The sequence below is a fragment of the Anopheles coustani genome, chromosome 2, assembly GCF_943734705.1.
Source record: "Anopheles coustani chromosome 2, idAnoCousDA_361_x.2, whole genome shotgun sequence".
NCBI lineage: Eukaryota > Metazoa > Arthropoda > Insecta > Diptera > Culicidae > Anopheles > Anopheles coustani.
This window is the reverse complement of record NC_071289.1, coordinates 42,427,184-42,451,566: the sequence shown is the minus strand read 5'-3', so window position 1 is coordinate 42,451,566 and position 24,383 is coordinate 42,427,184. Positions and strand designations below refer to the sequence as shown.

Below are 24,383 nucleotides of genomic sequence, written 5' to 3'. Positions count from 1 at the left end.
TACTTTGGAAGCGCGCAGTTTCTTTTGTCATTTCGCGAATCAATCGCATCAAAAACGTGGACCATGAAATCACAAAAATCTATCGAAAACAATTTGGTGTATAATTATGGTTAACATTTTTAAGCTATCATATAATTGAACATTTTCATTGAAACCATTACTTTTTGTTCAAATAAGAATTTCGATTGATAAAAAGTGTCTGTTCATGTTTCATCCATACTGATGATACCTACCTATTCTATCATGGTAAGGATATCATTTGGATTTTCAACATGCAGTTCATGCAAGTGTGTGCGTGTGCTTGTTTTCACCACCACTAACAAATATAGCTAAGAAGGATCTGACGTTTCGCAGCGAAAGTGTCCTGTCAGTTTCTTACGTAATTTGTTGACATCGGTCGTGCGTTGTGCAGCTAGAGCAGCTGGAGCAGCGTAATGGGGTCGCGAGAAACGCTCCATTCATGAACGAAAGGGAAGGATACCCAGCAGGACAATACACGCTCTCAGTGCTCTATGTGCGAAGGTTTTTTCTTTTGAGAACGTTACACGGTGCTTTGCGTTTGTACGGCTACTCGTTGAAGAGATATTATACCGATGGGACAAGGATTCGTGCTCCTGCGAAAGAGAGGACGAAAGATTTCTTGCTCCTGCTGCTGGTAGCGCCAAAGTGCCATGTACTCTCGCTTCAAGGCCCGTGGAGTCCGCGTGTGTGCCCTTTTAATGCCGATAGGCTCCAATACTGGTGGTAGGCCGGAAAGGCACCAAAGCGGGACAGCCTTTGCTCTGTACGGCCTAGACTGCAGTCAGAACGCGACGACGGAGCAAGAGAAATAAAACAAAAGGACATTCGAAAACGAACAACGAGCAGCAAAATTCTGCAGCAGTATTCTTAGTGCTACAACTAGCGGAGCACACTACGAGTTTCTACTACGCTGCGCGAGGATGTCGGGAAAAGTATCCTGGCTCCACTAAGGGCTTCTGCACATGAAAAACTATTGCCCATAACCATTAATCTCCTCGGCCGTGTACGTGCGTGCGTGTGCCCGTCCGTTCGACCGCAGCCGATATCGACGTTCGCGGAGTGTGGAACGAAATTAGAACAAGCACCCGAAACCGTACACACGTGCACCCGTATCAAGCACACAGATATTACAGAGGGACAGTGCGGCCGATAAACCGATCGAATCCTCGGAATCGGAAGAAAACGGTGCAGTGGTTGCAGTGCGGCCGCTAAACTATAGCGCAAAGAATAGAGAAACGCAAGGATACTCAGGTGTACCGGACGATGACGGGTCGATTGCCAAGTGCTAGCAATAAGTCGTGCTTGAAAGTAAAGTGCCCGCACTACGTGAATGGTCAAACCAGCTCGGATAGAATTCGATTGGATGCAGGCAAAAATTGTACGCTACGCAAAGATTGTAAGTTCTTGGTTTTTCTTTTTGGAACGTGTATCAGATCTCTTGGATGATTCTCGCTTCAGATATCTTATTTTATTATTTTCTATCATGTTGTATCCTTGCGATTGTGATGAAGTTGGCTGGTTCATTTTTTTGGGCATTCCCTTCTTCAATTTAACAATATGCTCGCCACATCCTGAAAAGTATATCCCAAGGACCCCTTTTTCGCATCGCACAGAGGCCATTGACTGCGTTAGCTTTGGTGTTGCAATAGGCTGTCAAAAGGACATGCGACGTGTACGAATGAACTTTCCAGGATGTATAGGGAAGACACTGCCCCAATTACATTAAATAGAATAGCGAGTGGATCCCATTCTTAACGTTATATATTTAAATTAATTTAGCACATAACTCCTCATTTTGCTGGGCCTCGTTTCATCGCTGGCGGAAGAAAAATGCGGGCAACTGAACGTCACGAGTTTTTCTGTCTCATCCAAAGCAATACTTCGCCAGTGGTAAACTCTACACTCCTCATGGCACATGGAGCCTATTCTTTTCCTTATATAAATCAATATCTGTTCGGAGCCGTATCGTGTTCGTTTCGTCGCCGTGTGTAGTTTTTTTTTTGTTGCTTCCAGCACTTTTTTTCTCGTGTTCCACTCATGTTTATGTGGCTCATAATTGCACGTTGCGACTGTTGTTCTTTTCGCTGTTTGGTGCAGCACGCGGTGTTCTCTCGCCGATAGCAGGTGGTAGGACGATAGAAATGTGTTTTTTCACCTCTTTAAACGGCATGTTTTCATCCGGAAGGTTATCAATCCATCAGCATAAGCGAATTTACAAGCGGACATCGTTTAAAGTTGAATACGTCAACCTCAAACTTACGCATAAAGCTGAACTTGGAGTGGTTTATGTAATCGCGAAAACTGAGTCAGTAATTGATATTATCTCATCAAAAACGTCCTCATCATCATCAAAATCCTTGTTGGGCATCACAAGTAGTACCTGTGAAAGAGAAAATAACTTGATGCTTCATCGATTCTTATCCTTCTGGGTTGGGATACTTAACTATTTACCCTTTTGATTGGCTGAAGATCAGTCAGGCCACAGAATACGAACAAAGGAGTTTCTTCTTCTCCTTCGTCTTCGAAGAGTCCTTCGAAGATACCTTTAGTTGTTAGAGTTTATCCTGTATTGAAACCTTTATAACATCTATTCTTCTTATCTCCATTTTCAGAAGTACAGCGAACGATGGCATCGCAGAACGGGAGAGAATCGAAGGAGGCAATGCCCAAAGCAAATGGGTCTGTCTCGGCTGCGAACGGTGGAGTGCAGCAGCAGCAGCAGCAACAGCAGCATGGCCAGCAGCCGCAACAGGAACATTCGTGTGAAATCTGCGGCATGTCCGGTCTATCAGATGACGGGATGCGCGACCATACCCGCCAGAACCATGTGGAAGGCAGCGCTCAGTGTCCGTTTTGTGGACTCACAGGCGTACCAGCAGCCGAGCTGCTGCTCCACGTGAACCAGGCTCACCTCGACTACTTAACTCCGGAGAATGAGCTGATGTCCTTCATTGACGACCAAACGCCAAGGTAATGACCACGTGTGGAAATAGTATTTTTTTTAATTTATCAGTTGTTAGTTCTATCACATTCAGTGTTTTCTGAGTATGAATTAGACACATATTAATCTGATATGAGAAGAAAAAGTTTAAACATGTTTCCAATAGTAGATTCTCATGCTGTAGTTTGGGAAAAGTAAACGTGATTGTAATGGCAAACTTTCTCAGAAAATATCTAATACGCTCAAAGCTTTTGCAGTGTCGACGGTGATTCCGATTCCATCTCTGAGTGCCGCGGTTTGTCGCCTTCCATCACATCCGAGTTGCTGACACCGGTATCTCTCGGCGGCAACGGCAAGATGGGTCATAGCAGTGCCAGTAACAGCAGTATGATTATGATGAGTATCGGCGGAAGCAACAGCAGCAATAATCAAAACCATAATCAACTGGGAACCATGAGCGGTAGTTCTACCTCGCAGCACTTGCCGAACGGCGGAGTGCCCGCGATTGCCGCTACTTCCTCGGCAAAGTTGATGGCGAGCAGCAGCAATTCCACGGTGGCCGGAAGCAGTAGCATGAGCAGCAGCCGGTCAAGTTTAGGCAGCAGTAGCACTAACGCAAGCAGCAGCAACGCCACGGTTTCGAATGGTTCGATCCCGAATGGCAAATCCAGTAGCCTTCATTATCACTTCCCTGAGGTAACGATAGCAACGGGCAGCAGTAGCAGTAGCGGTGTCGGAGAATCGAACACCAACGGTGCCATCGCCAGTGGCAGCAAGGAGTCGGCGGTAATGAACGGGGGTGGTGCCGGTTGTACAACCCCGGCCGGTGCCGTCGCTGGAGCAGGTGGGCAAGGATCGCCGCTGCGCTCTCAGCTTGGTTTGAAGTTGAAAACGAACAAACCAAACTCGTTCAATGGGACTGCTGAAAACAACACTGCTGGACCAACAACGATGACGATTACAACGACGGCCACTACCATCACCACCAAGCAAGCAAGCCCACTGCAATGTCTGCTCTGTCCATACACTTCCGACAACCCTTCGGTGCTTGAGGAGCACATCAACCGGTCGCATTTTGATCCGCTCAGTCCCGGTGTTAATGGAGCTGGAGGTGGTGGTGGTGGTGGGGGTGGAGCTAGTGGTGGTGGAGGATCACAAGTAGACACCCTCAGCGTGCTGCAGTGTCCGATTTGCAATCGCACGTTCGAGACCGGTTCGGATCTGGAGTTGCACGTGAACATCGAACATCGGGATATTCTCAGCCCGGCCAAGGCGGATAGCGGAAGAGCGACGAACGGGACACCCTGTAACGGTGGTGCTTCGGCATTGAATGGTAGCTACGGTGGAAGCAGTAGTAGCCTTTGTCCAGTGTGTGGCATTTCATTCGACAATATGAAAACACAGGACATGGAGTACCACATCGAGAAGCACTTCTCAAAGAGTCCACAAAACCCGTACCACGCAGGCGGTGGGAGCAATGAAGCGTCGGCGGTTGTCGTGGATCTTGAAAAGCAGGCGCAAAAGCTGCGGGAACAACGAGAGTTCGAATTGTTGCGGGCCCAGTACGGAATGGACGATCAGGGTAACTTTAGAGAGCAGTCGGCGGCGGCAATGCAGCGGGCCGTGTACGCGGGTGAGATGAGCGTGGCAGACTACTATGAGCGGCAGGTCGGGCTGCGGGCGGCCGAATCGCACGGTGTCGATGATGGATCGTCCTGCACGAAATCGGTTTCGCCGAGGGTGCTGTCCCTGTCCTCGTCGTCTTTGACTGTGATCAAGACGTACGTTTGCTCGAGCGTAGATCACTACGCGTCAAGCTACGGTGACAAGGGTTGGGGATGTGGCTATCGAAATCTTCAAATGATGCTTTCGTCGCTTCTGCAGGTAATAACGGTCGAGATTATCCAATTAGAATCAATGTTTATAACGTGTTTCATTGCAGAACACTTCATACAACGAGGCTCTTTACTCCGCCTGGGGATCACATGGTCCTGCCCGAACGGCTATGCCCAGCATCTCTCGTTTGCAGCGCATGGTAGAAGCAGCCTGGGCGCAAGGCTTCGACATTCAGGGCTCGGAACAGCTCGGTTGCAAACTACACAATACGCGCAAGTGGATTGGTGCGACAGAAATCGTGACAGTCCTGTCCTGGCTTCGTATCCGCTGTGAGCTGGTAGATTTCCATCGACCCACCTCGCCGGACGGCCGCCATCCGGAATTGTTCAACTGGGTGCTGCGTTATTTCGAGGAACCGAGGATTCACACACCTCCGCTGTACTTACAGCATCAAGGTAAAGACCTACCAATTGATCATTTGTCAATTTTTTAGTTTCCATACTTTTATGCATTTTCTGGTTGAAAATATTTTCTTTTATTTTTTTTCTTTTTTAATTCAAATTAAAAACTAATACTTCGAATTATTGTTTATTTTTCATTTAAAAAATTGGAACTTCAAAGACCAAATCTAGTATTCATTGTCTTCACAAAACTGTAAAGGATCGTAATTTTTTAAAGCATTTGTTTCAACCTAATACTTACCAAATAATTTTTGTGATAACTAATATTAAAATACTTTCATATATTTTTTCTCTCAGGACACTCTCGTACCATTATTGGAATCGAGCAGCGAACGTCCGGCCTCTCGCTGCTAGTGCTTGACCCAAGTCATGGACCCCGCCAGGTAGCAGCACTCGGTTCGTCGCAGGACTCTCTACGTTTGATACGCAAGAATTCGGCCGCAATGCGTGCCCCACAGTACCAGGTGGTGGCTGTAAAGGGATTGATTGAAACAGAGGAACAGTATCAGGTAAGAGTCGCTATTTAACTTTTTGGAAACCATCGTTTACTGAACGCTTTATTTTCCTTTTACAGGCTAGTAAAGTATTAAAATCCTTACGCATTCCACCTGACCGTTGACGTGCCGAACGGTGGAATCGATCGATCATACGTCGATCAACACTTGTAACCGTTTGTTAATCATTTACACCGCGCAGCACAATAATGCCGGCTGCCTTCGTATCAAGGGACAGCACACTCAAAGAAAACAGAACGCGATTCGATTCGCTGATTCGATGTTTAATTTAAATCTACTACTTAGACTTACCGCTCTTTCCAAACAACAGCCAATCTTTTCAAAACTCCCCCGATAATGCATGAAAGTAAAACGTGATGAGCTTATAGCACAAATACAGCACATGTGAACGTGTGCCCGTGTACACGAACGTTGCACGATGATATCTTATAGAAGAAAAATGTTCTCCTTTCCGTTTTTTATGGAACCGTTCGACATCGCACTTACCTGGCCTATGCGAAAAATGAAGATTAACGGAATTGAATATACCGTAAACTGATTCGAGGCAAACATGTTAAGCAGAAACCTATGCGTACCTAAATTAATAATGTATAGATAAGGGGAACAGACATGCCCCAAAAAAAATGGGAATCCAAATGATTTCTGCTCCACGATGCAAAACACGAAATTAAACCCCATTACTTTCTTAGTTTTCATATCAATGATGTGTGGGCCTAAAAAGTTAAGTTATGTTTAAATGTTTATTACAATGAAAAGTGTTATAAATGTAGTGTATCCCGGCAGGTGGTAACTGTTTACGCTCAAAGCGCAACTTATTTCAATCTAAATATTGATGGTGTTGGTATTCATAAAATTTGCTCAGATCAGACGTCGAGAAACCTGCGTTGCTCATTCCATGCTTTTGGCATCCAAAATCGAACTCTTCAAATCGAGCAATAGTTTCCAACGCGGCACACCCACACCCATTGCCCCATAAATAAACCGTATTTACGGTACTCAATTCTATGTTTTGCTCGGGTGGATCATAGTGGTATGTAATTCTGTTCGAAAATTCTTATTCATACAATTGCAGAAAAAAGAAACGTGCTTTCATAAAAGATTACCAATTCATGGTGAGAAAATTACTGGCAAAACTAACGGTAACACAAGTGACAATCCTCTTCCTCCCAGAATAAAACTAAAAACCAAAAATATGCATGACATTTAACCTAGAAAAATCTCAATACGCAATGCGAACACTGGCCCCCGACACACTTGTAAATCAATTTACCCAAATAAGGATACGATCGTTCAGTGAAAAATCGCACGGAACCTGCAAGAGTGATCCTAACAGTTTTCAATTAAAAGGATTGTGATATAACTAAGAGCCACGTATCTATCGACAAAGCAGGGGCGAGCATTGAAAGGTGAAACAAAAACAAAAGAAAACTATAAATAAAATGAAAAAAATAATTTCCAACATCGGACGGCCAATCGGGATGCAAATGGCCAACGGGATGATGGATTACGTAAAAAACGGTACAAAGTATAATAATCGAGCGATTATAGATAGCCCTTACCCTTTCGTGTGTGTAGCGCTGCCGGGTGTCCAAATTTTTGTGGGTAAAATGCGATTGGAACTAACAATTAACCAGAATAACAGTATAGCATAACGCATCAAAATTCGTACACAGCTCCCATTTCTTGTGTTAAAATTTTATTCTCAACTCCTTAGGCTAGCCATTCCATTTTATCTACAAATCAACCAGCCAGCGGATCCCTGCGGCTCGTCCCAGAGGGTCAAGAAAGTAATTAAACGAACTAATCCATAGTTAACTCCATTAGTTAGCTGTTGGTTTCAGGATCTTAGTCTTAGCTTCTCAGTGATACTTGTTACTTGTTCACATTAAGACAAACCCTTATTCCATCCAATTCATCTGTTCTCTACCGATGAGGCAAAATTAGTCCTTACTGCAAGCGGTATAGTAATAGGTATTTGCGATGCTTTAACCGTAATTCAAAAGTCAGGGTTTTAATGCTGCATTATGCTGACTTGTTTCGGACACACTTTATAAAATAGAAATCAGCCGATTCGGTGCACAGAGCAATAATTTTTCGCATTTTGTCTTTTAAGCTATTATTAGCTTTTATAGGTATTTGTTTGTTCAGTGTGTGTAAAACTAACAAAAAAAATTATAACGAACGGGAAAAGTTAACAAAACATTGCAGTGCATAAAAATCAACAAGATACACATAAAAATCAGCGAAAAAATGGTCACATTGCTTGGATTTTCCTTTCCACTTGCACTTCTCTCCTCCGTCGCAGCTTGTCACCGTCCATTTGCATTTTCGTCGCAACACGGATCCACTCAGCCACGCCACACGATGCCGGTCCTTTTCCACAGCACATAGCCGATATCGATTTTAGAGTGTTTTCTTGCGCTCTGGTATTCGTGTATCTCTTATGGTGAAATGAGGAATTGAATCTAATATAGAGCCAACGCCATGTGTAGACAGGGAAGAAGGAGAAGAAGCTAGGAGTACCAACGACAAGATAATAGAATGTTCTATGTCTGTGTAGGCATGTACGTGTACAGTTCAAGATAAGCAAATTATTTTTTTAAACATTTTTACTATTGCTGCTAATCGCTTTAAGTTCCTACGCGTACGGGTTTGCGCCTTGGCCATGGAGCAAGCACGGAAAGCATGTAAGCACACACGCTGCAGCGCGCCCTATAGAACGTATTATCGAAAGTAATCCGAACGATAGTGAAATTATCGCAAGCGAGACATAACACCAACGGGTGAAGCTGGTTTAGAAGGATACCCCAGCGTGTCGGAGAGTGGCGGTACATGAAAAGACAGAAGCGGAAATTTTAAATATGATGAAACATACTACAAGTACCTCAACTTGAATAGCGTGACGCTTCATTTCTGTGTATGAACCGGAGGTTGTGCACGTCACGATCAACGATCTCTAGAGAGTGGTGCTAAGTACAACCTGTTGACCAGAAGAGCCAACTTCACCTTAACCGAACGTCAACGAAAATTTTCTGTTTCGCACGGAGGCATGTGAATAGTAATCTTGAATGTTTTCTTCTGTTCTGCTGCCAAGAAGAAAACAAGTTCAACAACTACACCACTAGCCCGAAAAACCAACGTGTAACTACGCTGAAGATAACATAGAAAAAGGGCACAAAATAAGAAAAATATAATCCTTAATTACAGTATATGTTTTGAGCTTGAATACGCTTACAGGCTTTTAATGAAACCACACAGAATCTCCTGTCACGTAGAACCTGCTAGTTCAAATTCGTATTCAGCACAATGCAGAAAAGAAGTAAACAACAAAAAACACATGAAACGTGGAGTTATCACCGAATCAACGCGGGTCGAAAATTACGAATTAGCAAGATACAATTGCAAATAAGAAAGGATAATACAATATTACCCTTCATGTTACGACAAAAGTGATAGGGGACACGGGGAAGTGCTCGTAGAGTGGAAGGGCACACTTACCAAAATGAGCAGTTTATTTTTGTAACAATATCTAACTTCTCATAGCCCTACAGGAGGTCGTAGCATAATAGGTAGTGGAGGAGTGGGGAACCGCATAACGATCAACTCGCAACACACTACCAGAAACAGGACAACGTGTAGAGTGTAAGATAATATAGTGAAATTATGAAATATTCCGATCGTAAGTAAAGCACCAGAGAAAAGGAAAAAAGAAGAAAAAAAAAAGGTAAAATGGCAAACATAAATTTTATTCAATTGTTCCGCCAAAGCGAATATTTACGTGAACAAAAAACAAATCCACAACAACGGTTTTCTTCAACTAATTCGTACAATGTGACCATGGGGAGTCCTTCGGGCAAACGATAAATGTACCAGTAAACATTAGTTTCTTTCAAGCGAGACATACGTTTTAATTGTCATTTTAATTTGCGACAAAATGCAGCTCCACAAATCTCGTTACCTTTTCGATCTAAACGATATGGTTGTATTTAAATGTAACCCCAGTGAAAGGCAGTTCAGGCGGCAAAATGTTGAGTCCTGTTTAAATGGATGCTTTAAATCACTCAAATATAGTATGACTATGACAAAGATTGGTCTGTGCCTATTGTACTGGCTCGCAAAATGCAGTTTTTGTAGGCCTTGTGAAACCGTGTCAGATGTTGAGGATTAAACGCTCAAATAAACTGAACATTTATTGCTAAAACGGAAGAAAAGAAAGCAAAACTACATCTGAAGGGGGGTTTTAACCAATTCAAATATGTACGCAACAGGTGGAACATTACTCAAAAGAAGGAGGGGAGTTTAATAAGATACGAAAACGTCTATAAAAACGGGTTTAAAATGCAAGAAAAGTCTGTGCTGAGGGTGGATAACAATTGGGGACAGCAATTGTTTGCACCAATTCGTAAAAGTAAATAATTGAATAATTTCTGTAAAATGTCAAAGGAAGTAAAACACAAAAACAGTGATAATTCTCATAACTAATAATGTATTGCAGCGATTGAAACAAATAGCTATCCCAACACCACAAGCACAAACGCTCCTAGAACGGTTTGTACAACGAACTATAAGAAGCGAGCAAATAGCGTTTGATGCAGAATAACCCCTTAGCCAATGTGGACAAGTTACGAAAGCTCGTGCTCGAGCGAGCGGAAAAATATTAAGATATGAAGGAAGAACACCGGGCGGTACATAGTTTCATAAAATTTGCTTCTTAAAGAAATATATTCATAACTAATGAAGGTCAAACAAAAACATGCAAGAAAGAGATTCACATGGGAAACGTATGAAACGATACGAAATGGAGAAAGGAAATACAGGAGAAAATAAAATAAAAAGAAATCGTGAATTACAAAAAAAAGCAAAATATCAAATCCACAATATTTTCCACGCGTTGTTCGAATCCGATTAAATTCCTGAGTGTTTATGGTGCAGTTCCTGGTTGGCCGTCGGTTACAGGCGGAAATGTTTCTCCAACGCCTGCCAACATTCGTAGTAACGTGCGTCCAACTTTTGGCACGTTTCTTCACCCCACCTGGTAACGGCCATACTTAGTGACGATTCAAACATGAACGCCTGCGTCCCATCGGCGATCCGTTCCGGTTTTAGTTCGGCATTCGAGGCCCCTTCGAAGCACCGATGATCCGGACCGTGCGGCGTCATCATGGAGTGTAGCGAGGCACCACCCGGCAGGAAACCGCCCTCCTTCGCCTCGTACCGACCGAAGATCAGTCCCATGAACTCGCTCATGCAGTTGCCTAAGGGAAAAGGTTGCAGAAATGATTACTGGCGCTACAGGCCGCCTCAACCAGCGGCTACTTACGATGGTAGTACGGTGGACGGAAGGTGTGCTCCTGCACGGACCACCTCGGAGGGAAGATCACGAAGTCGGCAATGGCCGTACCGGGGCGGTTGCTCGGGCACGTCAGCACAGTGAAGATACTCGGATCGCAGTGGTCAAAGCTGACCGAGTTAATGACCATGAAGCGAGCCAGATCGTACTTGTATGGGACGTAGTTACCGTGCCAGGCGACCACATCGAATGGCGAATGTCCTTGCGTGGCCACGAATAGGGCACCCTGGAACTTCGACACGATACGATAACCGTCGACTAAGCGATCCTCAAAGTGGGCCGTTGGGGTTAGGAAGTCACGCGGGTTCGCTAGGCCGTTCGCACCGATCGGGCCGAGATCGGGCAGCCGGAAGTGACCGTCGTACACTTCGAGGATGTAGCCCCGAGAGGGACCCTCCAGGGCCACGCAGAACCGAACTCCCTGCGGGATGACGCAAATTTCATTCGGCTGGACGTAGAGGCGACCAAATTCGGTCGTTATATCCAACGCACCTTGCTGAGGAACTAGAGGAATAGGAAAAGCAAGTGAATGCACCAAATTGCAAAATAGTTATGATGATGATCGGATTAATTTATGAGAGTTACAAAAATTTAAAAACTATTTAAATAGACGATCCAGTGGTAAGTAATGGTTGAACAATTTCGGGTATTGTCTTTATTTTATACAGCGCGAGAGCAACATCTAATATACCATAAAATATCACAATTTTACAATTTAGAACAATATGGCAGTTTTATTTGTAATGCATGCGATTACGAAACGTTGTGAAATATTTAAAAAGTTTTGTAAACGCAATTTGTTTTTGCGCTATATGTGGAGTCTAGTAAATAATTTAATTTTTTATGGAGCGTTTTCTATTCCGAAAATGTCATCAAACTGAGTTGTATTTCCCAAAAGCATCAATGAGATGCAACTCTACTGTTCTAAAACATGATTGAATTATTAAAAACTTCTGATTGGTCCAAAACATGATCCTTGCTGAGCAAAATTGTGATATGAAACAACAAATGAATTGTAAGAATTTAAATTGTAATCTTACCTATCAGAAAATCGCCATCGCTGTTGTAGAACGCAGTATCCTTCATCGAGCTGTTGGCCAGATAGACGTGTATCGCCAGGCCATGTCGGCCACGCACATCACCTGCTCCGCACACCGTATGCAAACCGGCCACAAAATCTACCTCGGCCCCAGCGGCCGGTAGATCGAACGGATTCCATCGCATTTGGTTCGGATTCGGCGCCTGCTCGTCCCAGCCAGTGCCACGCAGAAACGGTGCCACCCCTTCGAACTGTTTAAACGGCTGATGTACCACCGATGGCCGGATACGGTAGAACCACGACCGCGTATTTTCGGTACGGGGGGCCGTGAACGCACTTCCGGACAACTGCTCGGCGTACAATCCGTAGGGACATTTTTGGGGCGAATTCTGGCCTGCCGGCAGGGCATTCGGGAAACGTGGATCTTCCGACTCAAAGTGCGATCCAAAGCCGGACAAATACTGAACAAAAGATAACAATGAAATAAACAACGAAAGGCATCCAGAACATTAGCTATTTTGCATTAAAAAAATGTAAATCATTCGATGTTTTCGAAGTTTCCAACGCGAAAGTTTTGTTTTTCCTTTTTTTAATAGCAACTCATCTATTTGAGCCCGTTTTAGGGCTGATTCTAAATTTAACTAAACAGGTTTAACTAATTTATTCAAAGAGGTCCAAATAAAAGGCGCCATTGATCGTAGCGTTTCTTATCTCTTGGAGGCTCGCCTTAGATCACGCAAAGAAACCCCTAGAACAGTTTCGTAGGCATTCTAACTACCGGAATAACTTTGATATATTGTAATGTTTCATATCAATGCACTTGGTAATCCACTTTGTAAAAAATAGTTTGCATTTTCGTACCTTGTATTCTGGCATAATAGCTTCACAGTAATAAATCCCCGGTTGCTGTATTTAATCAGTTTCACTTTCTCTCGATTCCTCTATCTTTAACTGAATCACTTGATGATAACGTTTCAACTACGCACCGTGGACAAGTTTCGTTCGGGATTCCTGCCTCTGGACACTCTATTCGAATAGCAACGCTCGACTGAAGCCATCGCGGCCGGTTCCGGACGTTATTAAGCCTTCAAAAATATTAAAATTTCCCGTCCACATTCTTCGCACGACCTGTTGCACCACCTTGCTCCGGTCTCTGTCCGGTGTCCAGCAAACGGCTCAAACCGGATTCCTTCCGCCTATCGTTAGATTCTGGTTTGGTGACGCAGCTTGATGCATGCGAACCAACGAAACGACCAGCAGTTGTTGCCAGGATCGAAGGGGTTCTAGAATGGAACTTGGGTGGCCAAATACTACGGTAATTCAAAAGGGTTGTCCGATAAACAACCCAGAACGCTATTGCTGGCCTCGGTTAGAAGCAAACGATAAAGATGATCGTTCGACCGATTCAGCAACGATCATCTTAGAAATATCACGTAGGAAAAACGGTTCATACTCCATATAAACTGCAAAGCATATGCTATTTGAGTCTAATTTCCGGAAGCTTCCGGTGACCCTTTATGAAATCAATAATTACGCTATAAAAGAAAGTGAACTGAAGTTAAAAGATGTGTGTAAAAACAGTATACGTTAAACATTCCAGATAAAATAGCTGAATATATACTGCAGGCATATGCTATTTGGTTATTATTTCTGGAAGCTTCCGGTGGTCCTTTACGAAATCTATAATTATGGTATACATGAAAGTGACCTCACTAAAAGACATATATTAAGACAGTGTATGTTAAACATCCTAGATAAGATAGCTCATCAATCTCGTAGATTATTCAAATCCTACGATAAGGCTCGCACTTGGGTCACACTTGTTGCGAACGTCTGCGGAGACCTAAAGCTACACATACAGATAATCATTTCCTTCAGACCCGGTCAATCCGGTTTTAAGCCCGACAACAGTGACCGTATGTACCGTTTATGAAACATATTCAGTGTACGCCTAGCCATCGTCACGAATCGATGCAATAGAAGCCCTTTAAATAAATTTATCGGCCTTGCGCATCACGTGTAGATAACGGTGGTTACTCAAATTGTAGTATTTGTTGCTAAAAATGGCACAGAAAACGTTGGGCACTGTTTCATTAATATTTTGTGTTGCGCTAGTGAATATGGTAGCGGGTAGGTACGTTAAAAAGTGAAATATAGTTTTAAAAACCGAAAAATCAAGTAAAGGGTTTTTAGTTGCCGTTATTCATCATGTAAGGCCTTTTTTCAGAACGTACTGTTGATCTCGAAGAAATGTTTCGCTACAGCGTACCGCTGTCATGTGCATAATTTGTTTAGGTTTTCGATGCAGTTTAGAATCCGGCAGCGTGCGCAAGTAGTATGTGTGGAAGTAACGAGTGGAACGAGTGTAAACAATCCGGAAAACACTTGGCACACACTCCGTCCACTTAACCGGGGTGATATTTCATTTTTTTTATCAAACAAACGTTTGTTCCAAAGCATCCGGATTCTGAACAACGCCTAAATAAGCGCGAGTTTTCTGTTGGTTTTATGCAATTCTACAGAAGAGCGAACACAAACAAGCCTATTAGCCCCATGCACTGATAACAATCGCGCTACCGCATAGTAGGCCGGTGCTTGTATGAGTGAACGTGATTAGCTAGCTGTGTTGTTTCTCGGCCTTTCAGTCTTGTTTAGTGTCACGGAGCAGTAGAATCGTGAACACCAATCTTTCTTCCTTCTTTCAGTGATCAAAGCGTATCGACCATGGCCAATCCGGGAACCCGACCCGTCGTGCTGGTTACTAATAAGGAAGCACCACCGAAGGGGATCAATAAGTTGAAGATAAAGTAAGACACGCCATGCGATCACATTGCCAAGGCCATGTTATGACATTGATTTGATCTTCCAGATGTGATGTTATTTTCCCACGGAATCATCCTGCCTCGAGGGAGGAAATCTTGGAGCTTGCCGGCCAGGTTGACGGTATCATGTGGGTCGGCCATATGGCATTGAATGCCGAGGTGCTAGATCGGGGCGGATCGCGCCTGAAAGCGATCTCCACCATGTCGGCCGGCATGGACTACGTGGACACGGAGGAGTTTAAGCGGCGCAAGTTCCCGCTCGGTTACACACCGATCGTGCTGAACGATGCTGTTGCTGATTCGGCCATCGGGCTTATGATTGCCGCTGGTCGGCGTTTCCACGAGGGTCGGTTGGCTATCGATCAGTCGCAGTGGAATGGAGGCCCTCAGTGGATGCTCGGTCAGGACATCAAGGGCAGCACGGTGGGGATCATTGGAATGGGCGGGATTGGACAAACGATTGCGCGCCGCCTTAAGGGGTTCGAGATCGGGCAGCTTCTGTATTCGGGTCGTCGGCCGAAACCCGAAGCCGAAGCACTCGGTGCAAAGATGGTTCCACAGGATGAACTACTGCAGGAAAGTGACTATATCTTCATCGCTGTCCCGCTAACAAACGAAACGTTCCACATGATCAACGCGGGTGCGCTCAGTAAAATGAAACGCACCGCGGTGCTGGTTAACGTCGCCCGGGGGGACATCGTCGATCAGAAGGCGCTCGTTGCGGCGCTCAAGAATGGCACTATTTTCGCAGCCGGCCTAGATGTGATGACCCCGGAGCCACTTCCGGCAGATGATGAGCTACTGACTCTTCCCAATGCAGGTTAGTATTACTCGCTGTGGCCATGTCCATGTCCATCTATCAGGCGCGTCAAGATAACGATAATGTTCTTTGTGTTTCTTTTTCGCCTTACGTCGGACGTTTCAGTTGTCATCCCTCACCTCGGCTCGGCTACTATACAAACCAGAAACAATATGGCTGAGATCGCTGCTCTGAATGTGCTTGCCGGAATCGCTGGATCTCCGATGTTTTCTCCTTATCCTTATTAATTTATTTTATATTTTTTTAAAAAGAATGGCAACATTATTTGCACCGTTTTTATGGCAATAAAACATCCATCCTAGTTGATTAGTTAAGAAAGATTTAACAAACATTCGATTGGGGGCTTTCTATGTTTTCTTTCAACCCTTTTCGTTTAAATTAGCTATACCCCACGTTTTCTAAAACAAATTCTTTTTATTTTCTTTGCTTTTAGTTTGCAGTTTTGGGTTTGAAATATTGCGATGGCATTGTTTCCCCGCGCATTCCTGCGATTAGATTGTCTACAGCACGCAAAGCCATTTGATCTCGCGTTTTCTTCGTAGCCGTCCCCAAGTGTGGAATGATCACTGTAAAAGTGAAGCCAAACTTGAATTGTATTTAGTAGTTAAATTTGTGTGATCGTAATTTTAGCGCTTTTATGCGTACCACAGTTTGGAAGATGAAACAATTCACTATCCGCTGGAATTGGTTCCGTGGTGACCGTGTCCAGTGCAGCGGCTCGTATTCGTCCACTTTTCAGCGCGTCCATAAGTGCCTGCTCATCCACGATAGCTCCGCGAGCCACATTAATGATCACGGATGTTGGTTTCATAATCAAAAATGTTTCTCGATTAAACATCCGCAAGGAGTCCGGCGTCAGCGGACAGGCTATGAACACGTAATCGGAACGCCGAAGTAGTTCTTCTCTTGCCACAAACTGGGCGTTGAATTTCTTTGCGTTTTCTTTCACACTATGCCCGCAGTAAAGCATCGTTTGCACGTCGAATCCTTGCAATCTTTTCGCGATGAGTTCACCAATTCCACCGAAACCGACGATTCCAACTGTGGATCCTTGAATGCACGTGCCCGCATGGGAGTCGGAGTCATGTGAGGAGAATATAGCACTGCTGGCTGTGATCATGAGCCCGATCGCTAGATCTGCCACTGCTTCATTCGGTATGTGTGGTGTATGCCCGAGGGGAATGTTGCGAGAGATCAGTTCGTCCAAATCCACACAATCTACCCCGTTCATCGTAAGGGAAACAGCCTTCAGTTTGGGTCCTGCCGCTTGGAGAATTTCGTGATCAAGCTTCATCTTATAACTGGTCCACAGTAACCCATCGATTCCGGGACAGAGATCCAGTATGTTCGCTCTGGTAGGAAAATCCACATCCGGTAGAATCACATCGCATCTTAAAACCCAAACGATCGCATACAGGAAATGTGTATTTTAGATACTTAAAACACTCTAAATTATACTTACTCCCTTTTCAAACGTTCCAAAGCCACCGGTTGCACCTGCCGGTGGGTCACTAGGACTTTCGGTCTCCGCATGGTGATGTCCTCTTAACAATGGAAAAGGTATAAAATGCATCCAAAAATGAACAAGATTAGCAGTAACTTCATTTTCGAAAGTACAGTTCCGCGACCTTTACTGGATGAAGTCGGAATTAATAATAAAATGATTCCTTACTCAACGTTATACCCACAGGTTCCAAAAGCAAAATCACTCCTCCGAATATTTTTTAATCAAAAACCTGAAATGATTCCGTTGTAATTGATAGGAAAATTAGGCTGTTTGCCTTGTGGTCGTTCGCCAATAAACTGAATCACTTCCGCAAAGTAAGCTATAATGAACTTAAAAAAAAAAACAAGTTGAAGTGTTTAAAAAAAATCTATCTGTTATTTAAAAAAAACCAACTTCTTTTCGATATGAGGTTGTATTCAAGGGTTTTTGACGAAACAAAATAATCTTGAACAGCTGGTTTGTGTACCATGCACTATTCAGCTGTGTTATTATTGATTGAAAACAACAGCTGATGTGCCAAAACCAGGTCGCTTATCATGCGTACCGGAATATTAAGATTAACGCGTTCGCTGCCCAAGATGCTGGAGCAAAAACTCGTCGACTACAATTTCGGTGTGCGTCGCCCAAAGCTGGTTGTGACGAGTTCTGATATCCCTTCCGGTTTCATCGAGCTGCTCCGCAAAAAGTGACTTTTAATTGCCCTTTCCTCGTATAGTAGTAATCGTACACTTTTCCCATTCCAGATGCGAGGTAACAGTATGCAACGGAACGGATCATGCTGAAATACTTCGTGCCGTTCCCGGTGCGGAAGGCATACTGTGGCTGACGGCCGATCAGCTCGATGCAAAGACACTCGATGCGGCAGGAAGCCAGTTGAAAGTGGTTTCAACGATGACATCCGGAATGGATTACGTTGATGCCGAAGTGTTCGCCAAACGAGGTGTTGCCTTGGGCCACACTCCGAAAGTGGTTAACGATCCGGTGGCAGATATCGCAATCGGCTTAATGCTAGCGGCAGCCCGTCGTTTCCACGAGGGAAGAGAGAAAATTGTAGCCGGTCAGTGGGAAATGAGACCTCAGTGGATGTTGGGACAGGACGTGCCCGGATCGACGGTGGGAATCATTGGTTTCGGTGGCATCGGCCAAACAATTCTAAAGCGTCTGAAAGGTTTCGACATAGCGCGGTGTTTGTATACCGGTAGAAAACGAAAAGCGGAAGGTGATTTGGCCGGTGCCACTTACGTGGATCTGCCTACGCTTCTGAAGGAAAGCGATTTTGTCTTTATCGCTTGCCCTTTGACGGGAGAAACGGCAAAGCTATTCAACCGGGAGACGCTTGCTATGATGAAAGCTTCCAGTGTGCTGGTAAATGTAGCACGCGGCGGCATCGTCGATCAACCGGCTCTGGTAGAGGCTTTGAAAAATGGAACCATTTTCGCGGCCGGCCTGGATGTTATGACTCCAGAGCCTTTGGATCCAAACGATCCTTTAATGAAGCTTCCTAACTGTGGTAAGGTTATTCATGCAAAGATACATATTAGCAAGGATTATCATGGTTGTTTTCTCTTCATGTTTTTGCAGTTGTTGTGCCTCATCTTGGAACGGCGACCAAGCAAAGCCTTCTTGATATGTTTGCCATCACCGCTAACAACGTTTTGTCGGTGATATCAGGTGGCCAACTTGTTGCTCCTTTCGTAAAATAATTCCCACTGTGCAGAACAATGTGAGTTTATATGTTTTATGTTAGTTTACACTTTATTAACTCTCCGAAAAATACACCAGCATAGCCGAACTTAGCTCCACCGATAGTGAGCATAGGCACGGTTAGCTTCGCATTGTCTGTGCAGTTCGTGCTTACGCTTTACAACCTTTCCCTGGTTAGCCGCTGCGTCCAGAATTTCCCATGCCATCTTCTCCGGGAAGTGCACAGTCCTCTCCTTTTCACGGACCGCCTCGAGCAGCCACTTCATCGCGACAAAGTACGACCGTTTTTCAGTGATCGGCACTGGCACCTGATACCGCACACCGCCACGCTTAATCGGAGTCAGTTGCAGCAGTGGACGACAGTTTTCTACGGCCTGGTGGAGTAGTTTCCTTGGGTTTAGCTCGATTTTTGCCTTCTCCTCTTCCGTTTCGGCCAAATGGTAGCGCTCCAGCTGAAGACGTTTGATGTTTTCAAAACCCTTCTCGACCAGCTCGCGGGCTAACGCTTTGTTGCCCTGCTTCATTACATAATTTGTGAACTGGCTGACCAGTGGGTCGTAGAACACGGAGCTGGTCTGGTTGTTCAGCGCGGCTTTGATTGGGACGTGTGATATTTTTGATAAGTCACCCGATTCCTGTAGAGCATCGATTTTCTGCTTGTCTATGATGGGCTGGATGAAATGAGGCCCATACTGGGACATTCGGGCGACCGGCACGGCGCATTGAGCGGCCGTATGCCTGTAAATGCGTAAAGCAGGGCCGAAATATAGCATAGTTATTGTACAATGCATGTACTTTATTGCACAATAACATGTACTTTATTGCACAATTATTACCTTTGCAGAATACCAGAAGCTAGTTTTCTAAGCATTTTTAAGGAAGAATGCTTAGTTCAAAAGAAACTAGAAGTTACGAACCATATCACACCAGGTTTATGTTGATTATCGCCAAAACATGCCAATTTCTGACAAGTACACTATATTTTTCCACATCCCTGCGGGAACGTGTGGATTAATAGAACCCTTCGGGAACGATGATTTGAGAAAAAATATAGGTACATATGGTGAAAAAACTGAATTTCAGAAATTATGAAAATTAACTTGCAAATGACAAATCCGCTGCAGGTAACTATAGTAAGTTGGACGAGTAAGAGTGAAACTTTTATGCTAAAGCTATTTTATTCAATTCAAATGGTACTTATTATAAATTATTTGCTTATAACTTCATGTCCAAACACTTTGTTGAACGCGTGCACATCATAGATTTCACCGTACTGGTGCACTAGCTTATATGTATCTCCATTTTCATGATTTTTGACCGGGAAATACATTTTTAACAACGATTTCGGTAGTTCTGAGCGCGAAACTAGATCATCTACCGCGTAGATGCGATTCTGTCGCTTCCCCTTCGAGTCCAGGAAAGAAATTTTCACCTTACTCAAGCGGTCATCACAGTACACGAATCCAATTAGGTTATCGGTTAGTAAACCGAACAGCGTGAGTGTCAACGAAGTAGTGAATCCTACGGGAAAGTGAAAATACTGATTAAAAAACCTCTTGTGATCGATACGAATGGTTCATACCAATTGCTCCGACCACTTCTGCCGTTGTCATGCTCCAAATATCAGCGTACGCCAGTGCCATTGAAACCGGCACGCTTATGCCGGTAACAACCAAAGGATAAAATTTGAGTCGCTTCACGGAGGCAGTAAGCATGATCGATGGAAAGTGGTAAATCGTATTCCAGTTGGTACTCTTGGACTCATCTTCCGGCGGGGGAGTTTCTTTCGAGCTGACCACTGCTGATTTTGTGGAGCAATGCTGCACTAGTAGATTGATGGCCCCGATGTTGTTGATGTTTTGATTCAACGAATAGACTGGCCGGTGGAGATGTGATGATATAACACTCCCGGTGGATTTTGCAAACCCCGCTAAAAGATTGAATGTTCTCAACATGTTGCTTGTGTTATGAATTGCCCGTTAAATGTTTCAAAGCATCTACAATAGAATAGAAATTGTGATCAGAATGTATAAATCCAAATTGTACGAGTACGAACCAAAAATCCTTTTCAGCTGACTAGCAGTTTGACGTTTCTACATAACCCCAGGAAGTAAAAAAACATATTGGTAAACAAATCGACGTCAAAGTTTAAATGTCAAAACAAAAACCATTCCAAACACGTGCGATTGGTAAATTCACGAGTGCGCCCCGATTTTTTAAATTGCTTAAAATTGTTGAAGATGAATTCGAAAGTAAAGCTAAAGGAAGTGTGAGTATAGAATTCCATTCGTTAACCAAAGGAAGAAATTACAATGCTGGCGTATAACCCTTCGCAGGTATGAAGTACAATCAGAGTACAAAGCTTTTTACACCGGCGGCACGGTTTGCTGGACGAACGATGGTCAGCAGTTTCTTTGCCAGAACAACGGCGCAATCTGGATAGTGTCGGTTGAAAATCAAAACGAACCGATCACACTCGGTGAGCAACAGACGGAGGATGAAATCCAGGAAGATATCATCTTTACATTTGCCATCAACGGCGCCGGTACTAGCATCGTGTCGGGGCATCGATCAGGCCTGTACAAGCTATGGGATCAACAGACGCGTACGGTGCAGAAAATGTGGAAATCTTCCCACCAAGGGCCAATCACAAAGCTAGTATTCAGCCCAGACGATGAACTCATCGTTAGCGGCGGCTCCGATTCCACCATCCGTATCTGGGACCCGTCCAAGCAGGTTTGCCTAGGTACACTGCGTGGTTGTGCCGGTGTGATTAATTTAATAGTTTTCCATCCGGATATGGCAAGCAAAATAATAATCGCTGCCGGGGATGATGACAAAATTCTTGCTTTTGACTACTTGGAGCGGAGAGTCATCAAAACGTTCGCGGGACATTTTTCGCGTGTGACCGGTGTTTCGTTTACGGAGGATCGCCAGTATATGGTCTCGTCAGGTAGGGACAAAATTCTGATCCTTTGGAACTTCGACACGCTGGAGGCGGTTAAAACGATTCCCGTCTACGAAGCACTGGAATCAGTAGTCGTTCTACCGGGTGGTATAAAGATCGGAGGTGTTAAGCTGGAAGAAAACTATGTGTACGCCGCTTGTGCTGGTGAAGAGGGTGTCATTAAAGTGTGGGAAATGACCGAGGCCAAAATCGTGTACAAGCAAACCAACGCCCTCGTGGAGAGAGCGGCCGATGAGGGTGGCCTGGCGATATCGCAACTATTCTACAACCAATCAATCGGCCAGATGGCGATCGTATCGGCCGATCATAATATCCTGGTGCACGATTGTGCGACGTTCGAGTGTGTCCACCAGCTGGCCGGATTTAGCGATGAAATTCTGGACATCGTGCTCCTTGGTAAACGGGATCGTTACCTAGCGATGGCGACCAACAGTAACAATTTTAAAATCTACGACACCACCACAATGAACTGCCAGCTGGTGCAGGGTCACACGGATATCGTACTCTCCCTTTCGGCTAACGATCAATATCTACTTTCTTCTTCGAAAGATCACTCGATCCGTCTGTGGCGGTTCGATGAGGCAATGTTCAAGATCACTTGCGTCGCCGTGGGTGTGAAACATACTAATGCTGTTGGTTGTGTGGCAATGAGTAAAATATCCGGCAATTTTTGCGTCAGCGTGAGCCTGGACAAATGTTTGAAAACGTGGAAAATTCCCAAAACATTCGCAGCGCCTGATGGAGAAGAACTGCCACGTCTACAGTGCTCGCTTACTGAGTTGGCGCACGAGAAGGATATCAACTGCGTGTGTATCTCACCGAACGATCGGCTCGTAGCGACCGGCTCGCAGGACAAAACCGCCAAACTGTGGGACGTGAGCAACCTTGCAGTCGTTGGCGTGTTTCGGGGACATCGGCGTGGTATCTGGGCGGTAAAGTTTTCACCGGTTGATCAAATTTTGCTTACGAACGCGGCCGACTGTTGCATTAAGCTCTGGTCGTTGACCGACATGACCTGCCTGAAGTCACTCGAAGGTCACGACAGTTCGGTGCTCCGGGTAGAGTTCCTTTCCAACGGTATGCAGCTTCTTTCGGCCGGTGCCGACGGTCTGCTGAAGCTCTGGTCGATCAAAACCTCCGAGTGCGTACAAACGATGGACAAACACGATAGCCGCATCTGGGCCTTGTGTGTGACACGAGATGAGTCCGCTTTTTACAGTGGCGGTTCGGATTCGAAGATGATCAAGTGGCACGACGTGACGGAAAGCAAGCGTAAAGAGGAGCTAGACCAACGCAAGCAGATGCTACTGGAGGAGCAAGAGTTGAACAATCTGTTGAGCGAGAAAAAGCTTCTCAAAGCACTCCGTCTTTCACTGAACCTTAACCGCCCGTTGAGCACACTGAAGATTATTAACGAAGTGATTAAATCGCAGGAACAGGCGGGGCTGGCTGACACAGTGCGAAAGCTGTCCAATGATCACAAGGAAACGTTGCTCGTGCACGCGGTCGAGTGGAACACCAACAGCCGCAATTGCCGTCCGGCCCAGCTGGCGCTACACATTCTGATGCAGGAAATTCTCGCCGGTCGGTTTGCAGTGAGCGAACTAAACAAACATCTCGAAGCCTCACTGCCGTACACGGAGCGGCACTTTAAACGGCTCACCGGGTACATGACGGATCTTAAGTTTGTAGAGTTTTCGTTGCGCTGTATGCAACCGTATGCGTGCAAGATGGAATAGTTGAGAAAAAACGAGTATAAATAAACGAGAATAATAAAACAAAACTGCTTGTAAAATACTTAATCGCATGAAGCTTTCTTTTATCGTTCAGTTTTAAATACCACATTTCTCTGAGTACTCCAGTTGGTATCACTAAAAAAACTAGTTTAATTAATTAAACGAATACAAACTTTTGATTTCGAACCACTATTTGATTCCACTGAATAAGAGCAATGTGATGTTTGCATTTCGGAAATAATGGGGCTTAAGGCAGTACCAGAGTAATCCAAAAGTAGTTAGTCGTAGATAAATCAGTTTTAGCGTAAGTAATGTACACGTTGTGTCTTACTTTGTATCGCACCTGAGTCAGCCAACCTCTAAACGTGGATTGCTTTTTAGTATAACTGTTGATCCTGTGATATTCCTGCGCGATTAATGCATGTGGAATATCAAAATCTTTTCAAAATAATCATGACATTTTCTATTTCAATGAGGTTTTCTTGTAGTTTGAACATTTTACTAGTATATACAATTTAACATAATCGCAAGGCTGATTTAAAGCATATTTTCCGATGATGAATTGTATAATTTGTGAACACCACTTTTGGGTAGCACTCATGCAAGAAAAGTTCTCATGAAGGAAATAGGATAAAATACATCAACTTCAGTCAATTTTCTCGA

At 44.4% G+C, this 24,383-nt stretch overlaps 8 protein-coding genes across 9 annotated transcripts; 4 read left to right on the top strand and 4 right to left on the bottom strand.

The window, feature by feature from the left end:
- The first annotated feature begins 404 nt into the window (after nt 1-404).
- LOC131266056 (zinc finger-containing ubiquitin peptidase 1-like) lies at nt 405-7,998 on the top strand. The gene is made up of 6 exons (XM_058268406.1): nt 405-1,417; nt 2,634-2,991; nt 3,220-4,846; nt 4,905-5,253; nt 5,557-5,768; nt 5,834-7,998. The coding sequence occupies exons 2-6, from the start codon at nt 2,648-2,650 to the stop codon at nt 5,876-5,878; spliced, it is 2,577 nt and encodes an 858-aa protein (XP_058124389.1). The 5' UTR covers nt 405-1,417; nt 2,634-2,647; the 3' UTR covers nt 5,879-7,998.
- A 2,475-nt stretch (nt 7,999-10,473) lies between these two features.
- LOC131266064 (homogentisate 1,2-dioxygenase) lies at nt 10,474-13,039 on the bottom strand. The gene is made up of 4 exons (XM_058268415.1): nt 13,025-13,039; nt 12,165-12,624; nt 11,095-11,628; nt 10,474-11,029 (listed from the first exon to the last, which is right to left on the bottom strand). Exons 1-4 carry the CDS (start codon nt 13,037-13,039, stop codon nt 10,725-10,727), a joined length of 1,314 nt encoding a protein of 437 aa, XP_058124398.1. The 3' UTR covers nt 10,474-10,724.
- Nucleotides 13,040-14,476: 1,437 nt separating this feature from the next.
- LOC131266069 (glyoxylate reductase/hydroxypyruvate reductase-like) lies at nt 14,477-16,127 on the top strand. 2 transcript variants are annotated; one of them, XM_058268423.1, is made up of 4 exons: nt 14,477-14,577; nt 14,869-14,970; nt 15,033-15,805; nt 15,911-16,127. In XM_058268423.1, the coding sequence occupies exons 2-4, from the start codon at nt 14,888-14,890 to the stop codon at nt 16,030-16,032; spliced, it is 978 nt and encodes a 325-aa protein (XP_058124406.1). In that variant the 5' UTR covers nt 14,477-14,577; nt 14,869-14,887; the 3' UTR covers nt 16,033-16,127. The 2 variants fall into 2 exon arrangements, with proteins under 2 accessions (XP_058124406.1, XP_058124405.1); XM_058268422.1 differs by having other exon boundaries at nt 14,497-14,760.
- Nucleotides 16,128-16,234: 107 nt separating this feature from the next.
- LOC131264415 (glyoxylate reductase/hydroxypyruvate reductase-like) lies at nt 16,235-17,609 on the bottom strand. Its single transcript, XM_058266718.1, has 4 exons — nt 17,494-17,609; nt 17,268-17,349; nt 16,451-17,196; nt 16,235-16,371 (listed from the first exon to the last, which is right to left on the bottom strand). The coding sequence occupies exons 2-4, from the start codon at nt 17,336-17,338 to the stop codon at nt 16,235-16,237; spliced, it is 954 nt and encodes a 317-aa protein (XP_058122701.1). The 5' UTR covers nt 17,339-17,349; nt 17,494-17,609.
- A 239-nt stretch (nt 17,610-17,848) lies between these two features.
- LOC131266067 (glyoxylate reductase/hydroxypyruvate reductase-like) lies at nt 17,849-19,097 on the top strand. The gene is made up of 3 exons (XM_058268420.1): nt 17,849-17,997; nt 18,056-18,822; nt 18,894-19,097. Exons 1-3 carry the CDS (start codon nt 17,849-17,851, stop codon nt 19,013-19,015), a joined length of 1,038 nt encoding a protein of 345 aa, XP_058124403.1. The 3' UTR covers nt 19,016-19,097.
- LOC131266077 (small ribosomal subunit protein uS7m) lies at nt 19,041-19,963 on the bottom strand. Its single transcript, XM_058268431.1, has 2 exons — nt 19,853-19,963; nt 19,041-19,754 (listed from the first exon to the last, which is right to left on the bottom strand). Exons 1-2 carry the CDS (start codon nt 19,885-19,887, stop codon nt 19,106-19,108), a joined length of 684 nt encoding a protein of 227 aa, XP_058124414.1. The 5' UTR covers nt 19,888-19,963; the 3' UTR covers nt 19,041-19,105.
- Nucleotides 19,964-20,181: 218 nt separating this feature from the next.
- On the bottom strand, nt 20,182-21,111 carry LOC131266076 (transmembrane protein 186-like). Its single transcript, XM_058268430.1, has 3 exons — nt 21,073-21,111; nt 20,599-21,013; nt 20,182-20,537 (listed from the first exon to the last, which is right to left on the bottom strand). Exons 2-3 carry the CDS (start codon nt 20,969-20,971, stop codon nt 20,224-20,226), a joined length of 687 nt encoding a protein of 228 aa, XP_058124413.1. The 5' UTR covers nt 20,972-21,013; nt 21,073-21,111; the 3' UTR covers nt 20,182-20,223.
- A 99-nt stretch (nt 21,112-21,210) lies between these two features.
- On the top strand, nt 21,211-23,791 carry LOC131266057 (transducin beta-like protein 3). Its single transcript, XM_058268407.1, has 2 exons — nt 21,211-21,285; nt 21,353-23,791. The coding sequence occupies exons 1-2, from the start codon at nt 21,257-21,259 to the stop codon at nt 23,721-23,723; spliced, it is 2,400 nt and encodes a 799-aa protein (XP_058124390.1). The 5' UTR covers nt 21,211-21,256; the 3' UTR covers nt 23,724-23,791.
- The last annotated feature ends 592 nt before the right edge of the window (nt 23,792-24,383 follow it).

Bases quoted from the DNA above. Each gene is read 5' to 3' on its own strand.
- LOC131266056 (XM_058268406.1), top strand. From the start codon at position 2,648: ATGGCATCGCAGAACGGGAGAGAATCGAAGGAGGCAATGCCCAAAGCA. The intron at 2,992-3,219 runs GTAATGACCACG...AAGCTTTTGCAG, and splicing joins ATTGACGACCAAACGCCAAG to TGTCGACGGTGATTCCGATT. The intron at 5,254-5,556 runs GTAAAGACCTAC...TTTTTCTCTCAG, and splicing joins GCTGTACTTACAGCATCAAG to GACACTCTCGTACCATTATT.
- LOC131266064 (XM_058268415.1), bottom strand. The intron at 11,629-12,164 runs GTAAGATTACAA...CTATTCCTCTAG, and splicing joins CGATGGCGATTTTCTGATAG to TTCCTCAGCAAGGTGCGTTG. The intron at 11,030-11,094 runs GTAAGTAGCCGC...CTTTTCCCTTAG, and splicing joins CCGTCCACCGTACTACCATC to GCAACTGCATGAGCGAGTTC.
- LOC131266069 (XM_058268423.1), top strand. From the start codon at position 14,888: ATGGCCAATCCGGGAACCCGACCCGTCGTGCTGGTTACTAATAAGGAA. The intron at 14,971-15,032 runs GTAAGACACGCC...TTGATCTTCCAG, and splicing joins ATCAATAAGTTGAAGATAAA to ATGTGATGTTATTTTCCCAC. The intron at 15,806-15,910 runs GTTAGTATTACT...CGGACGTTTCAG, and splicing joins ACTGACTCTTCCCAATGCAG to TTGTCATCCCTCACCTCGGC.
- LOC131264415 (XM_058266718.1), bottom strand. From the start codon at position 17,338: ATGCGGAGACCGAAAGTCCTAGTGACCCACCGGCAGGTGCAACCGGTG. The intron at 17,197-17,267 runs GTAAGTATAATT...TTGGGTTTTAAG, and splicing joins TTGGAACGTTTGAAAAGGGA to ATGCGATGTGATTCTACCGG. The intron at 16,372-16,450 runs GTACGCATAAAA...TCACTTTTACAG, and splicing joins GTTTCATCTTCCAAACTGTG to TGATCATTCCACACTTGGGG.
- LOC131266067 (XM_058268420.1), top strand. From the start codon at position 17,849: ATGCGTACCGGAATATTAAGATTAACGCGTTCGCTGCCCAAGATGCTG. The intron at 17,998-18,055 runs GTGACTTTTAAT...TTCCCATTCCAG, and splicing joins ATCGAGCTGCTCCGCAAAAA to ATGCGAGGTAACAGTATGCA. The intron at 18,823-18,893 runs GTAAGGTTATTC...ATGTTTTTGCAG, and splicing joins AATGAAGCTTCCTAACTGTG to TTGTTGTGCCTCATCTTGGA.
- LOC131266077 (XM_058268431.1), bottom strand. From the start codon at position 19,887: ATGCTTAGAAAACTAGCTTCTGGTATTCTGCAAAG. The intron at 19,755-19,852 runs GTAATAATTGTG...ACGCATTTACAG, and splicing joins GCTTCTGGTATTCTGCAAAG to GCATACGGCCGCTCAATGCG.
- LOC131266076 (XM_058268430.1), bottom strand. From the start codon at position 20,971: ATGTTGAGAACATTCAATCTTTTAGCGGGGTTTGCAAAATCCACCGGG. The intron at 20,538-20,598 runs GTATGAACCATT...ACTTTCCCGTAG, and splicing joins AGAAGTGGTCGGAGCAATTG to GATTCACTACTTCGTTGACA.
- LOC131266057 (XM_058268407.1), top strand. From the start codon at position 21,257: ATGAATTCGAAAGTAAAGCTAAAGGAAGT. The intron at 21,286-21,352 runs GTGAGTATAGAA...AACCCTTCGCAG, and splicing joins AAAGTAAAGCTAAAGGAAGT to GTATGAAGTACAATCAGAGT.